This window comes from Falco biarmicus, chromosome 13 (assembly GCF_023638135.1).
Source record: "Falco biarmicus isolate bFalBia1 chromosome 13, bFalBia1.pri, whole genome shotgun sequence".
Classification (NCBI taxonomy): domain Eukaryota; kingdom Metazoa; phylum Chordata; class Aves; order Falconiformes; family Falconidae; genus Falco; species Falco biarmicus.
In genome coordinates this window covers 1,872,822-1,890,909 of record NC_079300.1, presented here as the reverse complement: position 1 = coordinate 1,890,909, position 18,088 = coordinate 1,872,822, and the positions used below count along the sequence as shown (strand labels likewise).

General features: G+C 42.8%; 1 protein-coding gene across 4 annotated transcripts in view; it reads right to left on the bottom strand.

Moving 5' to 3' along the window:
* Nucleotides 1-18,088, bottom strand: part of TIPARP (TCDD inducible poly(ADP-ribose) polymerase) — a 40,925-nt gene that overhangs the window by 19,416 nt on the left and 3,421 nt on the right. The window contains exons 1-4 of one of the 4 annotated variants that reach the window (XM_056357951.1): nucleotides 12,279-12,371; nucleotides 10,979-11,056; nucleotides 7,814-7,882; nucleotides 1,989-2,989 (exon numbers count right to left, since the gene is read on the bottom strand). In XM_056357951.1, the coding sequence (XP_056213926.1) occupies nucleotides 1,989-2,926 (938 nt within the window). In that variant the 5' untranslated portion in view covers nucleotides 2,927-2,989; nucleotides 7,814-7,882; nucleotides 10,979-11,056; nucleotides 12,279-12,371. Of the gene's footprint in view, nucleotides 1-1,988; nucleotides 2,990-5,117; nucleotides 5,379-7,813; nucleotides 7,883-10,978; nucleotides 11,057-12,278; nucleotides 12,372-18,088 lie in introns of those variants that run through there. The other 3 variants (XM_056357950.1, XM_056357949.1, XM_056357952.1) reach the window with 3 other exon arrangements.

Below are 18,088 nucleotides of genomic sequence, written 5' to 3'. Positions count from 1 at the left end.
TTCAGGCTGACTGCAGAACCAGCACCAGAGCTCCACAGAGCCCAGCGCACCTGGGTTTGCCGAGATCACCCTGCTTGTGTGACTTCACTCACGGTAACAGTATGTCATGTGCCTGGCAACACACCCGCTAAGTTTCTTCCCAACTGGTTCAGACAGACAGAAACTCAGTGTCCCAAGAGACCAAAATACCCACCAGACTGGAAACCTGCAAAGTAAGTGTAAAGGCAGACTACGCTATTCAGCCAATTTTACAGACTGGAGATGACTAAGCAATTATGAAGCATTGTTTCTTTTAAAATTAATCATTCTTAACTCCATCATTCAGAACACATAGATCATGTGTGTAGCAATGCATTCTGTGATACAGGCTTCAAAAAGAAAACTTTTTGCTCATTTACACAGAGCTGAAATGTAAGTAACTTGTATGGGCTTGTCTTATTTCTGCATTTGCTGTTTTCAGAAATTATTTAAAATACTTGGAAAAAATAGGAGTTTCTCTGTTGTGAGATACAGCAAATTTTATCTGCTATGAAGTTACTAGGTTTTAATTATTTATTTTTTTAAAACAGACTGGCATGATTTTTTCAAGGTAATTCTATAAAATGTGATTATTCCCTGTTACATATAATTCTTATTTCTCACTTCACTTTCATTTTCAGCATGGGGTATCTATATTCTGGTATTGTCTTCAGTAAAAGGGATGAATCCATAGCCTGATGGAGCCTGAGTTTTAGTGCCTAATCCAGTGTCGAGTTAGGTGAAAGTTAAGACTCACACTGACTTTAAGCACTAGACTGGGTCTCTGGTGCCTAATGAGAAATTTCAGCATAGCAAATGAGCATTCAAACATTAGGGAAGAAGGGATACACTTTCTTCAGGAAGTGGATGGAAGAAGAGGCAGTGAGAACAACTGCAGAAGCACACAGATGGCAAAGGCAATTTGACGTTTTTCCTACACAACTACGGGAGTGTTGCTTTGAACTGACTATGACTGGAATGAGTTGTACCAGGCTTACAGCTCACGGCAGGACAGACAGGGTATGAGAAATTCACATTGTATGCTTCCTCCAGACAACAACAACAACAACAAAAAAAGCTGTCTACACCCTGTACTCACACAGACATGGACCATATAGATCTGATGAACTTGCAAACAACAGCACTACCCACTACTACTCCTACTCAGAATGGAACCTGCATTATAAAAGTTGAAGAAGTTTTATTTTAGATCTCAGAGTGCAGGATCAAGCCTAAATTGATAACATAACCAGGGAAACTTAAAAGCTATTCTCTAATTTCTGAAAACAAGTCGATAAACACTGCTATGCATAGAGAAAACAGTGACTTCTAATAAATGGTTAAATGTTTTTAGATGACAACTGAGATGATAGGCATTTCTGAAAGTATTGATCAAGTTGTTCACAGTGAATTAGCTGAAATATCACCATATGTTATCAACTATATGAAATTTCCAGTCAAAGGACTTAACAGAATACCTATCTAATTTTAGTGGCTTAGAATGTAATTATGAAAACCGTGCTGGGAGTGCATACAGTCAATCTGCATTCACAGCGACAGCAAGCAACTGCTGTATCCTTCCTGTTTCAATCGCTGCAGAAGCTCATTCATGCTGCCACTTTTTGTAACGCAGAGAAAAGACTAATTAGGAGCGTCAAGAAAAAGTACATTACACAACAGTCTCCATCAACTCAATTTCTACAGAGCTGAAGTTTTCTTATTTCACACGCTTCAAGTCTCCCAGCTTCCAAGAATACTTCCCAGACACTAAGCAGTAGTTTTAATAGGCATCGCGAGAATTTTCTGTTGTGGCAAACTTGTTAGATATTATGCAGGTAACATCATCACAGGGTTTATAGTACAATTGTGTACAAAACATGAGGAAAAAAGAATGCACATTCTGTTACATTACTGCACCACTACTCAGTTAACCACCCTTGCTAAGTAAGGGAGTAAATTCAGTTACCTACCGATATTTCACTTTGATCCTGTCATTGTCAGGATTGCAGTAGAGTCTTTCCAGATGCTCCTGGGAATCATTGGTCACACTTTGCCAGCTCTGGGTTGCTGTCCTCCTCACTTGCCAATGGTACGGCAAGACTGTGTGATGTTTGGGACAATCATTGCCATAAACACACGTGCCCTGGAGAAAATCCACACAGATTTCTATTCCATCCTCTTGATGGGTGTGATATTGCAGCTGATTCAAGAGCTCAAATACCAGGTCAAGAGAGGCTTCTTCACTTTTATCCTGGAATATCCCAGCACTGAATTTATTGCTTGGGTTCAAACTGTATTGCATTGGACAGCTATTCTCTTGGAATAAGCCAGATGCGTAGCTTTCCAGAATCTTGTCTGGGAACAAAGGACAAGCTGCACCATCACTAGCAGTTGGGTGCAAAGGATGATCCTGGAATGATTCATTACTATTATCAGCAGCAGTTCCAGGAGTAGTTTCTGGTGAGAAGCCTTGCTCTCCTGACTGGACATCCTGCTCAGGATGCCCAGAAGAAGGATGAGCTACTGGCAATTGACTCTGCACATCTGGAGCTGTTGGCACCAGCACGGTCACATTATTTTCTGGCTGGGGGCAAGAAGTACCGAGGTCCAGAGTCTTTTTCACAGCAGGTTCACATAAATCTCTATGACCACCACTTTGGCCCCGGGGCACAAAGACCCTATCCAAGGTCCCAGCTCCCAGCAAACTGGTAAAGATCGGACGCAGAGCCCGGAGAGTTTCTGTCTCCAGTCTCTTCTGCACTTGCTGCTTCTTCTTGAAGCAAGGCTTCACTGGTGGTATCTTTTCAGACAGTCTTATTTGAGGAGGAAAGTCCTCCGAAGGAGGGCACTTCATTCCTGGGCAGTGAGCCTGCTGCACAACACACGCTGGCTTTGGTTCGGTGTCCATCAGACACAGACTTTGCTCTCTCCAAATCACTTTCAAATGTCCCAGAGCCTCACAAGAATCAATCTAGGACAGAAAGGAAAACAAGACAGTTAATCTCTCTAATTGCTCATGGCTGACACGAACAAGATCACCCCTGGAGAGGATTTTGAGCCAGCAACAGCAAACTCCTCCCCTCTCTGTGACTGCGGGTAGCCCCTAGGCACGTAAAGCATGAAACCAGCTAAACTCAGGCTAATTAATCCCAAACACACACTCATCGTCTTCTCACACATGAAATCTCAGAGACACTCAGGCATGCACACACAGTCCCCTGAGGGCAGACAGGAAAGGGGGATGGTCCGATGCCCTCCTCCTTGTGATGATGTTTAATAATGAACAGCACTTTAGTTCATTATATTCCACAAAAGCGAACATTGCATTGTTCGTTTGTATGCCTCCCTCGCACACAGACCTGAGAACAGAAGCGTTAGCAGACATGCAGCCTGAATGTTCCCACCACACTTTAAACACTCACGCACCATTCCTTCTCCCACAGATAACCAGGCAGACAGACGTAAGCATTCCCATTCCATTCACATGTATCTTCCCTCGTACAATCCCACACATCCACCCAGCAGCAGCGCCAGAGATCTGCTGGCTTCACTTAAACCAACAGCAAACTTCATACTGACTTCAGCAGGGGCCAGGATTTAATCCTTGGGTTTTTAGACCCAGGAATTCCAGGGCTTACACCCTGCTCCTCCTGCTCCACATCTGACATTGACAGCCTCGTACATGCCCAGACACTCCCACGTCACACACAGCCACTCTCACGCCCACGCTCTCACGCCCTGACTCAGATGCACAGGCTGCACTCGGTCACCCTGCCGTGACACACCAAGCTCATCTGCCTCTCGCTAGGCTAGTCAACAAGAATTCAAACCGGGCAGGGAAGAAAACAAAAGGGTGCTAGTTACTCAGGAACAGGGAAAAAGATATTATTTGTAATATGAGAAATTATTTTTTTCTGAAGTACAAATAAATAGTACGTCTCATACGTCACCAGAAAGCAAGCTCTCTACCTTTTAATCAGGAGTCTTGTAATATTTGATTAGGTTTAATTAAACCCTCTTCAGTCTCCCCACGTAGCCCCAAAGCTCAGAGTGGAGCACATTAAAGATTACTTCCTGGATAAATGCATTCCAAGCAAAGTGACTTCTCATTTCAGAACAAAATCCCAGAAAACAGATAAAATTTGGCACTGATTTCTTACTACTGATGATTTGCTCTGGAAAATTTTTCACCAAGTCTTCCTTATTTTGGAACATTCATTTAGAAGGCTTTTGCATTACCCTGGGAAACAGCACATCAGGATTGCCAGGAAAAAAAGAAAAAAAGTCGTATCTCTCCTGTTTCCCATTTTTAGGTTAAATTTAAAGCAACTGGTATATTCGTTTGCCAGTTAAAACAAACTCCAAAATTACTAGTATCTGTTATTCATCCACAGATGGACCAGGCAATCCTCTTTCTAAACCACCAAGGTACCTTAAAACTTCAACTAACTTCAAGGGTTTAGAACTCCTCAGCCGGGGAGGCAGAGCCGCCTGGCTGCACCGTGCCCAGGTGTCACAGCCCCGGCGACAGGCAAGCGCATTTCTCAGGGTGTCAGGGGTCCTGCTGTGCCCAGCAGCTGCACAAGTGCCTTCTGGTCATTTCCAGCCCCCTCTGTAAGGCTATTTCAGTATTCTTAGTGCTCCCTCGGTTAGCGTTTACATTTTTGCTGCTGTTTTTGAAGAAGTGCTTTACTGTACAGAGTGGACTCCCCCGACAAATCTAAAAATAGAAAGCAGCGAGAATGAAGAATATCAGGATTTGTTGGTGTTTCTATTTCAGCATTCCGACGTCCCAGATCAGTCGCTATTGTTCAGGAATAACACTGCCGATCGCCAAGGGCAATGCTGTTGGCACAGTGTATTCCAACAGGGGAAGGTCTCGGTGGGAGATCGCAGTCCCCAAGTACTCGCCATCTCACGCCAACCACACCTCCTTCTCCTCTGCTGAAAAAAACAAGTCTAGCGGTCCTAAATTCAGTTAAAAAATAAACGAAAACAACAGCCCAAGCCCCCCCAACAAGGCAGCCCTGCCGGGCAGCGCGCCCCGCCGCTCCCCGGGGCCGGGCTGCCGGAGCAGGGACCCCCGCGCTGGCACCTACCGGCTGCGGCCCGCGCGTTCGCCCAGGGCGAGGGCACCGTCACAGCAAGGGCCGTCTTCGGGGCGGGAGGGAAGGGGAAATAACGACAAATCAGCCGCCCGCGCACCCGTATTTCCACCTAAAAAACGCAGCAGCGCGCCCCGGGCGGCTGCCCGAGCTGCCCGCGGGTTCCGAGCGCCGGCACCGCAGGGAGCCCAGCCCGGCCCGGCTCAGGGCCCGGCCCGGCCCGCGCTCGCTCCCCGGCCCATCCCCGCCCGCCCCGCCGCTCCCTCTGCGCCTCGCGTTCCCCTCGCTGTTTTAAATATCGCTTCCCGAGAGCGCCCGGCAGGCGGCTGCGCGGCCCGGGGCGGAGCCGAGGAGCTGCGGGGCTGCTCCCCGCCACCGGGGCCGGGCTCCCGGGCCGCCGGCCCGCCCCGCCCCGGCGCGGCCGCCTCCTCCCGGCGCCGCGGGCAGCAGACAAAGCCGGCCGGGCCGCAGCCAGCCCCGCTCCCACGCTCACCGCCGCGGGTCCTGGCTTTTCGGGTGGCCGAAGTCCCCGCAACGAGCCCGGGGCCCCCGCAGCGCCCAGCCCCAGCGGGGAGCGTCCCCCGGCCAGCACCCCCACCGAGCACGGCCGAGCCCGCCGTGCGGCTGCGCCGGCTGCCGGGGCACCCCAAGAACAGCCGTTAATGAGTCAGCAGCGAACCCACAGCCCATCCTGGCACCGTCACCGTGACTCGTGCTGTACACACACGGCGTCGGGCGCAGCCGCCTCCGGCACGGGCTGCCAGGGTCGGGGCAGCGACACGCTCTGAGAAAGAAAGCATGAAATACAGTGAACGACAGTGAGTTACCGCTCCTTCACGTGGCCTGGTTTATAGGTGGAATTGTTAAGAGCAGAGCTAACTTTGTCCAAAAGCCATAAGCACGCTTCACCCCCCGGGGCGCAGGCTGTGCGTGTGAGAGCGCACGGGCGGCTCAGCACCGGGCGAGCGCTGGGGATGCCTCCCCGGTGAATCACCGCTTGCACTGCCAGTGAGATTCTACAGGACATACCCATCCATCCACAGGGACTCACACCACCGGAACTGACTGCAGCTGCATCACTAACTTGGCCAGATAAAATATACCTTATAAAGAGGTACACGACTTCAGCAGGCAACGTTTATGTTGACGGAACGCCTATTACATTATTTCTGTTACTGCTTTCTTTTCCAATAAAGCCAGTCTTTCATTCCTCATGCTTGGTGATTTTATGAAATTACACATACAGCAAATACAGGCATCTGGAAAGAAACTGTCATTTTAAGGTGGCACAAGCCTTACAACACGTTCTGAAAACGCTGCACAGCTGCATTTACAATGTGGGGAGAATATGCTGCTTCTACAAACAAGTTACAAAAATTGAGCTTTGTGCCATTGGAGCCAACTTCTTCTAGATGTTGGCACGATGGAGGCTGAGTAAAGAAGGCATCCATACCTACAGGAGCTGAAAACAAACTATCATCTGTAAATTAACTGAACTCGTGAGTGTCTGAAACATCAGACAGGCACAGCCTTCGACTCTCTGGCCTCGACAAAACAAGAGCTTTACCAAGCACGGCGACTGGCAACGTGTCACATCCTCATTCAGTGAGCAAGACCTGTACACACACTTGCATTTATCTTCTATTACCAGAACAGAAATCATCTGATTGGAATAGCTTATTTCATGCATGAGATACAAATAAGTAGCAGATGTGGCTGAACTGCACACTGAGGCACACACAACTCCCACTGCAGTGCGATTGTAAGGATGTAACTGAGGCAAGATGGGAGGCCTGGAATAACCATCTTTCTCAAAACAAATGTATAATTAAAGGAAATACATCACGGCACACCAGCAGATCATACACCCACTTCTGAGGCTACCCCACACAAATATATAAAGAAACTATGACCACCATAACAGTATGATCTCATTTTTAAATACATGTTTAAATCTTAAGCAAGAGAAAGAAAGCTTTAATTACTTCTTTCAGATGGTAAACTGCACCAGACTGAATGCAGCAATTTACAATTCTGACTTGCAAATAATGGAATAATCAGTATGCACATTCCACTTATTTGCTGATGAAAGGAGGGAAATGTCTTTGACTTAAAAGTTCATGCAAAAACAAAAGTTCTCAGGCTCCAGCACATTTTTTTTCTAGTGACAGAAACAAGACCTCCTTTTCCACCTCAATACTTGCACAATGAACATTCCTGACTTAAAACACATCCCATTACAGGAAGGTTAACTGTCCTTTCCCCGTGCTTTTATATGAAGTCAACAAATGCTAGCAGGATCTGGAAGGATGCTGGCAAGCAAGGCAGCACACAAAAGGTGTGCTGCATCTTCTCAGCTCCTCTGAAGCCCTTACATCCCATGTCTTATCTTGCACAGACTCTTGCTTTCTGCATTTTCAGCAAGAGGGAAAAGGGAGAGGAACAGTCACGGCCACGAGCTCTTATTTTAGCTCAATGTATTTCTGCCAAACCAGCAGAAAAGAAAAGCTGTTAGACTCTACATTGTCTTCCACAATTTCTCCCCTCCCAACAAGAGTGGTATGTACCACCATTTTAAAATCGGGCAACAGTAAGATGGTTCCAATACAACCCACTTAATACAGAGACCCAGAAATTGAATTCTAGTTTTTTCCATAGCTGTGTTTCACATGTTCTCAGGATGTCTTTACCTTGCAGGCTGCCTCTTCATGACGTTTATTAGGCTGCTGTAATGAAGCACTCCCTTGAAGGTACACATTCTGGAGGAAACAATGAGAAAATACTGTCAACTTAGTTTTCAAGGGAAGAAGAGGTTCCTGAAGGAAAGCTAAACAAAAAAAACCAACCAAACAAAAAAAGGCCACAGTGATGCTAGATGTGCCCACTTGCAGTAACACATGGGGAAAAAGCTATGGTTCTCGTTAGGTAAAGGCAAAACCGAGCTATGTTAAAAGACTTTCTGCCATCAAATCAGACGGAGTAACTGCTGGTGGTGGCTAGCAGTGGGTGTGGGGAAGCCCTCCCATTAAAGATTAAGAATCCCAGCAGATGCAGTTTTGGGGATGTTGTGGGTTGACATTTTTGGCAGCAAAACCAAGGCAGTGTGTATACCCACGTTTATAACTTCTTTCTCCTGATTTTTTGTAAGCAGGAGAATAAGTTAATGCAACTAAAATTACTTCCCTGTCTTTAGGGTATCTTTCTAAACTGCAGTATCTAGTTCAGTCAACTGTCCAAAACTTCTAACGTGCCTACATTTTCTTTTTCTCAATCATGGAGCAGGTGAACATTGAAACTACTGAAAAGCAAAGGCAGGATGTTGTGTGGTGTCAGGTGGCACTCACCTTTCCATAGTATCTAAGGCAGCCTTTCCACAAAAAGCGATTTGAGGTCATCACACAAAACCATCAGTACTGCAAGATTATTCTCCATCAATACTACAGTAATTCATTTAATTGATAGCATGATAAACAGAAAACTATCATTCTAAGATCTTGCTAATCAACGCAGAAGTTGCATGACTGGAACTCATGTTTACAGAAAGTTGTATTGGTTGGAAGTTAACTTGTTTTGAGATCTCACACATCAGCACTTGAAACATCGGATCAACCATTTAGCACTTCAGAGTCCAAAAGAACACACATATGTATAGACCTTTTTCTTTGCTGTGTAGCATCAGACAAGAATGCCGAAAATAAGGAAAAGGAATGAAAGTTGTGACTTCTTAAGCTACTGAATCACTACTATCCTTTGCAGTAGGAAACAAAGTTATACCACCTTAATTTTAGTAAAAATACTAAACCTGTGACTTTGTTTTTCCACTGCTACATTAATCAACTTATGAATGTTATACAGTACTGAACAAAAGATGTACATGTATTACAGAACTCAAAGGACACTCAGGAATTCACCTATGTAGCTAATTTTTACCATAATGCTTTAAAATTAACTGAAAAGATGGTTCTTTCCCATATCAATGCTTCATGACAAATGCTAATCACTTTCAAATGTTTCAAGCCCTACCCTTGTTCTGACACGGACATGTGCCAGCAAGTCAGGTTAGGTAAGTACCAAGGGAAAAGAAATGTCAATGTTGCAGACATTTTTTAAAAATTAACAGATGGGAAAAGAGAATCTCTGATCAGTTCACCCTGTTATCAAGATGTGCTAACTCTTCCGTACCCATTAGACTTTTGCAATAGTCCATTTTTCATAGTATGATATGCCAACCTATTATATATAATTTTGTTTTTCTCTTACAAGTTGTATAATTAAATATTTAAATTTATTTCCTGTGCATATTTCTATCCTCCCTCTTAATACTAAGACTGATAATTTCAGTTGGGTTTTTGGGGTTTTTTTTTAGAATTGAAAAAAACACTTGCTGTGTTTATACAAAGGTGAAATAATGCAAGACAGTTTTCACTAGTGAAGAGAGAGAAGAGCAGCAAAGGTTTATTCTACACCTGCACTAGGGCAGCCTTTGCTGGACTGACAGCTAGTGGGCTACATCTCACTTTGGGCTGCCCTGAAGATTAGGAGGGCAGAAATTTGAAGGTCCAAACATGTCGATCTGAAATTTTCTATTAATTAGTCTCCCTCCACTGGAAATGCTCAACATTGACCACACTTTGGCCAGGCTGGTACATATAACTTCAGGTCAGAAAAAGGACCTCTGAAGAGTGGTAAATGCCTCATGCCATAGCCTAGAAAAGCAGCTGGGACCCTGTTTTTTTGTGGGGCACAGAAGAGGGCATCTGTGCTGTGTACCTATATTTTTAAAAATGGCTGACTTCCACACATTGTCAGAATGAATTGCTTCTGAAAATGCCATTGTATTCAGAGTGGTACGATCACTAATTAACTATAGTAATTACTATTCCTTGCTGTGCCCTATTGCTATCAGATACAGCCAGGAATCATAAGTAGCTAAGCAGTATTGCGCTGACTGGCAGATGCATTTGGCTCTTTGGAGGACAGCAATGACCTAAACCCACAGTTTTTAAGAAAAATATAAACACGGATTATTCTTCTGGTACTATCCACAAGTTAAAAAAACCAAACACACCCTCATTTGCTTACACATGATAATCTAGAACTGGTGTAAATGGAAGAAAGTGGCTATAGTCTTTAAAATAAAAATCTTCTTGCTAGTTAAATGACACACTGTGTGGTGGTGATTTTTTAGTAAAATCTCATATTCTTCTCTTTTACACTGCTCAAAAGAAAAGTATCAAAACTAGGGACAATTAATCTCAAAACTGTATCCAATTCATCAATATTAGTAAATGAAACTTTTTGAATCCAGGCCCAACTTTTACATTTGCAGCTAGCTGTAACAAAAAATAATTTCTTTGGTCTCAAACTCACATTCTTTTAACATCTTGTACTAGTAATTACAAGTTTTCAAAGCACACCATTCTGTTTTTCTTATTTAAGACACCTGAAAGTTTGGAGAAAACATTTCTCAGAAAAAAGATAATCATATATTACACATATGAGTATCACCACGCTTCTAGTTATTTTGCTGACTATCAAATAATCTTATCTCTAAGCGATTTATGATTCATGTAATTGGACAGGGAATGCACAATTCTAAAGCTGGCCCTTTTCCTGGAAAATGCGTTAATCATTTCTGCAGAGGTATCTTACTGTCCTAGTACTGCAGTCTTAGAGGAATGGACCTAGAACTTTGACCTACACATGCAGCAGAACACTTTAATGCCTTTAGCATATTGGTACAGTAACATTATACAACTTAACCTGAAGCATTACCAAGAGTTCCCATTTATCTTATGAAACAAGAAATAATTTTATCACAAAATAGAAACAGAAAAAAGTTGTATCAGTCATACTCAAGTCAGCTGCCTCAAGAAGTCATCTTTCTCGATGGAGTTTTCTTCTGCAGCTGTACTATCCAGTGCTGCACCAGTCTGAGGGGAAAGTTAATGATGCTTCAAAATCAAAAATAAAAAAATAAAATCCCAAAACTTCCTTCTTAAGTTGCATGTAATGAGCATTTGCAGGGCATCAGGCATGAATTAGGAAAAAGTAACACATTTCAGTACACTAAAAAAACCCCAAGCATCTAAATACCATCTTGTGACTGCAGTCTGAAGATAGCCTTTTGTCAGTGCGAGCGGGATTTCTGAAAACAGATTTTTGAACTCTTGCTCAAAATTAAACTTCCAGACTGGCTCACCCACAAAGTATCACACATCCATTCATGTATCTGTTACAGACTGGAGAGACGCTCTGTGACATTAAACGGATTAAAAGCATCCATCCAGTTTTGAAGTTGATTTAGATACATGAGTCAACACATAAAAGAAGATATTCCCGCAGTGGGGACTTGCTCGTTTGGTTTATATGGGCTTTTGTTGAACTGGCGCACCCTCTTGTGGAAGTCTCTGTGAAACCAGCATAAACCACGTAGCTTTAGTTAAGGCCAAACCGACACTTGCCATGCATCCTTAAACTATCACGAGCAATATAAACTGATTCATATAATACCATGTAACTTTTGAGATTTTTTTTGAAGGTTAATTCTAAAACGCTGATTATTGTGGAACACATGGATCCTGCCACAAGGTAAGCAGTAATGTGTGGATGGCAGTGCTTTGCTCCTTCTCCTTTAGGTTGACTCTTATTTAAACTAAACAGAACGGGAATCTTCCTTTATAACGCTGTTGGCCAACCAGAATTTAAACAGTTCTAAAATTAACGGTTAGTTCTATCTAACAAACAGGTAGTTTGCTATCTACATGCAAATAATGTCCACTCTACAATCAAAAATTCCAACAAATTACAAAAGGACACCTACAAGGTAACAGTACTGTAGTATTTCATATCTGAAAAAACAGCTAAGAGCTGCTCATCATAGCAAACTTCATTAGACCTTTCATTACTCAGTAAGACTCTGATTCTACAAAGACCTGCAACACCTTTAAAAAGTTGAAGGTGTGAATGAAGATCTCTGTAGACATCCCTTGAAAAGGTCAATCCTTACAATATAAAAGGGAGTGGTATTATAAACCTGACTGCCCTTTCTCCCAAGCTCTGCATGACACCAACAGCATGAAGGAGAACAGCAGCATTCACATCCTAAATTAAAAACAAAATAAATGAAAGGAAGAAATTAACACTTAAATTCACCATTTTTCTTCTAAGATGCAGGAGATGACAAAACAAAATCTGAAGCTCAGGAAATACTGTTAATGTTCAAATCCTCAAACTTAATCATGCCTCCTGAAAATGGCAACAATAATGAAAATTATTCACAAACACATCACGTGCATCCAGATCAGCTGCAGCAACACAGTGAAGGTCTAACTCTGAGTAATAATACAACACCATCTGCAAAAATATGGGCCGAGTCCTTCATTTTGCCTAACACATATGTAAGCAACCAACTAGAAGAGACACACACATTGCTTTAAAATCCTGCATGTCTTCCCTCAGTACCGCATGGCATACAGTTTGGCTCAGTGTTGGCTCCCAAAGCCTCCCTGCTGTGGATATTGTGAGCAGCTGGATGGATACAGTCTGCAGAACACATAAGTAAAACCACAGCGTTAGACAGTACCATGCAGAAAACAGCCAAATGATTGCTACATTCAGCAGATGTTCTTTGTCTGAAACAGCTTTAAGTCACTACGAGTTGGAGAGATGCTCTGCTCTATGTTTTAGAATGCAAACATGCCTTGGAAAGATTATTTCTTTATGGAGGAATTATTGTGTGGGAGTACACTACAAATGCTTTATTTCTAGAATTCAGCAATCTGTGTGTTGCTGAATTCAGCATTCCAGAAGGGCACAGGATACTGCCTTTCTATATTAATTCTGTTCATGAAGATTTTTGTTTATTTGACATTTCCTAAGGTTTTTTAAATTAGGAAAAAAGTGTAACTTGGAAGAATTCCCTCTAACATATAGGTCCAGGCTGAGTCTAGTCATGATTGGCTGGCTAGAAAACACAAAGCTAATTTCTGTGGATGGATTACACTCCCATCTATACCAATACAGAACAAAATAAATGAGCCTGAATCAATTCTATCCAGAGCTAGCTCAAATCTGCACTATTCTCAAGATGACCACAGGCATGCAGCTAAGAGCAGTTCTGTACAGCTGTGCCACAGAAATTTTGAACTGCTTTCCCTGGACTTCACATTAAACTTGGCAGATCCAACCTGGAGAAGAACTAGACCACTGCAGACACCCGAGTGTCTGTCCTTAGTTAACCGGGCTCCTGTCCTCCTCCTCCTCAGTAGGTCCAGCTCCACACCAGGCTCCCTGGATCCAACGCTGCTGCCGCAGAGCACGCTTGCACATACCTGGACCTTGCTACCTTGCGACAGATAACCTGCAAGAGCTTTCTGTCCCAGCTAAGAAGTGATGCCCTGGTCAGTCCTAGCACTGCTACACCCAGCCAGATTCTTACTGAATCCTAGTATCAGTATTGATCAGATTTCTTATCATCTCCAGACTTATTGCTAACTATACCCAAGCTCAGCCATGACCTAAAGTTCTAAAGCTCGCTGGATACAACTCCTATGTACTTTGGTGATGTGAGTATTACCATGATAAATTCAAACGTTTGCGATGTGCAAGGCTAGTCTGTTTTACATATGATTACAAATAACCATTCAGAAGATGAAGTAGTCAGAAATACCCCCTTTTATTCACTCTTCCAAACATTCGCCACATGACACCTCAGTTTCTAGTTCAGCCTTCTCACTTTAGGTATTAGCATCTTAGGAACCATCAGCACATGGATGGCCAACTCTTCTGACTACACTTTATAGGCTAAAATTTCCCTATGGCTAAGATCCAGAAGACACTTACCCAATTTACAGCTGCAGGAATGGGAAACCCCAGAGATAACTCACAGGTGGAAAGTGACACCAACCACCATGAGATCCTCCTACACAGCCTAAGGATAGAGCAGTAGCGGATGGGTGGGTGCCAGAATGACACATTTCAGACTCAGAAATCCCATCTGGCTGACTTCCTCCCACTAGCAGCAATTCAGACTGCTGAACTGGACCAGCATAATCCCAGTGCAGATCACCTGATATATCCCTAGTGTGGGGACTACATATGAACTGTTTGTAATCTGCATGCTGTTAAAGAGACACAAGCTGACTATTCCACATTTAACGACTGTTTCTGATTGCCTGGCACCCTTTGTGCCTAGATATGTAATCACAGGCAGCAACTAAACAGATTCCAAACTTCACTACACAGCCAGCAACAAACCTGGGTCCTGCGCCAGGGCTTCACTGCCTCAAGTCACACCCTTAGCTCATTTTGCCATCCTACTGCCTACCATCTTCCACACACACAAAACGCAGTGGGGTAGGTCTGCTTATATTAAAGGGTCATTCATTCAACTTCCTCAGCATCCTGTAGTGCAGCCCTTGTGCAGAAGCATTAACGACACAGCTCCCAGGCTTACCTTCACCATGTATTTCTCCACCACATCATAAAAGGCCAGTGCGACCTGTAAGAAAACTTAACAGTGCCTGCATGTTAGGTGGCATGCCCAGAGCTGGGTAGCTAGAAGAGTCCTCCTAAGCAGATGAAAGTTGCAGCTCCTCAGTGGCACCCACACAAGAAACAGTTTGGCTGCCATCTTTGGATCACGTCTGGAAAGCATGCATGTACAGCATCAGTCCGCACAAACCTCCAGAGGACTCAAACCAGGGTATTTTATGCTTGACCAGAATAAAAAAGTGAAAGATACACAACAGGATGAAATAAAATACCATCATTTTCTACTTCCTGCTTTCAGAAGCTTTTATTTGTACTATCTGCAGGATATGCCTGCAGATCTCAAACCAACACGGGAACCAGACAGTGAAGTTTGAGAAGCAGACGCCCCGAATCTTGGATATTAGGGTCACTCTTACCTGTAGAGTTTAGTTATTTTCCAAATACTGCATTTGATATTGCTTTTCAAAAGTGCAGTTCCATGCTCTATCTGGGATAAACGCTGAGCAAGCCAGCCCCCTGAGAATCTATTAATAGACATTATTTCATTCATTTGGTCTACACGCAGAAGAATCTATCAACCAAAACTTTTAAAATGCTAAAGGAGGAAACTGGAGCAGATGAGACCATTTCAAGACACCAAAAATGGGTCACATATGCTACACTGACTTCCCTTCAGATACAGCAAGCGTCACAGAAACCAGCAGTTTCTAGCTTTTAGAAATTAAAGATGAGCACAGCAATCCATTATTTCAATGCAATGTTCTCAGAAGGCAAGAGAACAGCTCATGAAGCTACAGCACTGGATGATGTACTCTACTTTGTTCACCTCAGTGACTATTTTAACTAATTTACCCTTCTCTGTGTTAGGAAAAGGGAACTCAGACATTCCCCTCCCTTACAGAATCACAGATTCTTCCCAAATTCACACCCAGGTAAGTAAGCTATCCTCTCAAAACTGCATCTGGAAACAACACTGGTTCAAGACAGTGCCACTCCTTACCAGCACCCAGATTGCCTCTCCAGCTGTGTTCTTTCTGGGGCTACATTCTAAACCACACGAGGAACTGATTTGGCTGAAAAATAATATAGCCAGATAATGCCTCCAGTTTTAAACCTCAGACACCACAGAATGCTTCAAAGTAAGCACAGGACACAGAAGAAGTGGAAAGCTTCTCATCTACCTTGTTCACACAAAGATAGCAGAAGCTGCTCAGTTTATGAGTGTCATGCATGTTTATTCAAAGAAGGTTTTTCTTTTGTATTTCAACAATCCCCAATCAGCTGATCCAAAACTCAGAACACTAATCCCTTACTGCATGGTAAATTTCAATACATCCAAGTAAACACAGGGATTTCAGAGTATTATAAGAGTTCAGTTTGGAACAAAGAGGGGGTTTTCAACCTTAACCAGAGCAGAGCAAAAGCTCCACTGTAACCTAGTTCTTGGACAGTTTAGTCCACTGACTGTGGAACGAATACCGTCAAGAAAGCTAGTTCGAATTTAGATTTAGAAGTGAATGTGAAAACCCAGCAGTTTTCAAGACTATGGAATTTATTTCCTAACTAACAAGTGCTGTGGAGGAGGCGTGTGTGCATGTGTGCATGTAAGAGGAGACATAGAAAGAAATCTGTCCAGAATGAGGAGAATACACAATTTGCCCCAAGAATTCCAATAGACAGCTGCAAGATTAAGTCTTAGTCACAAACTTTTTAGGCTGTATCTACAATACTACGAAATGTCCTCAATTTCAGCGAATGACTTAAGTTAAAACAACAGAGTAGACAGAAGTCTTCCACATATGTGAAGTGAAATGGTTCAGCTAGAACAGTTAAATAAGGGCAAAATGAAGCAATCACCCCCAGAGGACTTGGCAGTGAAATGATTACCAAAAGCAAATAATAGATGCCGTTTCAGTGCTTAACAAACGCCCTTTTAGAGAAGCAAACAAAAAACAAATGGTTGGTAAGTAGGCAGGAAAATTAATGCCTGCAAGGTCAGCCAAGTTTATACTTTAGCTTTGGATGTAGGTTCACAATGTAGTTCCATACAGAAAATAAAAGGTATTTTCATATGAGTGGGATCATTCCTCTGGCAGCGATACAATTTAAACTAAAACCCATGTAGCACTAGCATGTAGATAATAAACTGAAAAAGATGCAAGAGACTGCACAGCTGCTTCAACTCCATAGTAAAACACCAAATCCAGGGTAAACACTGACACAAGGCCGAAGGCACAATGTCCTTTTTAGACTAACTTAAAAAGAGGAAAACATACACACTCCAAGTATAACAGAATATACATCACTGGTACTACTGAAAAAACATGTGCAAGCATCTGGAGACAACATCAAAGAAATGAAACCCCTTTTCTGAAAGAGAGCTGGACTCATTGCTGCCTTACTTTCTATAACTGGTTGAAATAAACAATTTTAAAATATCAGGTATCTCCTAAATGCATCTGTGAAGATTTACTCTGACAAACTAATGTTATAAAAGCAAAGAACAGAGAGGGTATATCAAAGTCCATGTTGAGAACATTTGTTTTGTTATAGAGGTATTAAGGGTGTGCACTGTAATTCCACACAGCACACAATGTTCTACATTACTTTTATGAACATGAATTGTAAAACAACACAGAGATCAGCTATAATCACCACCGAGGTGACATGTATTTTAATCACAAATATTATTTTCTGTGGGACTCAAAGGATTCTTGCCAGTCAGTTATTTCATTTTGATACAACTGTTACTGTTGGAATATGATAATGATTGCTATTCAGAAAAAAACACATTTCTGTCTGAGGGGTTTTAAGAATTCTTCTATTAAACAAGATGCCAGCTACCACAGTAACTAACGACACAGCAATTCACTTAGCCATAAGTAATACTGGGATGTCCTAATATTAATACTGGTCCTAACCTGCCTAAACCTGCCTTGGAGATTCTATTAAACAAGATGCCAGCTACCACAGTAACTAACGACACAGCAATTCACTTAGCCATAAGTAATACTGGGATGTCCTAATATTAATACTGGTCCTATTTGGTCTGGTCTATGTATTAATCTCAGGGGAGTTTTTTCCACCAGTTTTGCAAGCTAAAAACCCGTTATCAAGAGCCTTTGAACTAGGTTAGAAGGACTGTATAAACCATCAAGCTGTAAGAGCTCATAATCTTTTCAGCAGAGCTACGCCAAGAAAGAACTGCAGCTCAAAGTGATACAGAATATTCAATACAGTTGAGAAGCCTTACTCACAGAAACAGTCTGTGTTCCCAAGGGTCTAGGCAGGCATAGCTGGGCAAGTGTAATCACAGTCTGACAAAAAGGGTCACTTCACGCAACATGAAGAAATGCACTAGATGCCGTTTGAAAGAACTGCTACACAAGATTAATTAATATATTGATTTGATGGAATGCATAAATAAAAAGATGGAGAGAGAAATAAACAGGTGTTCAGAAAGTTACTAA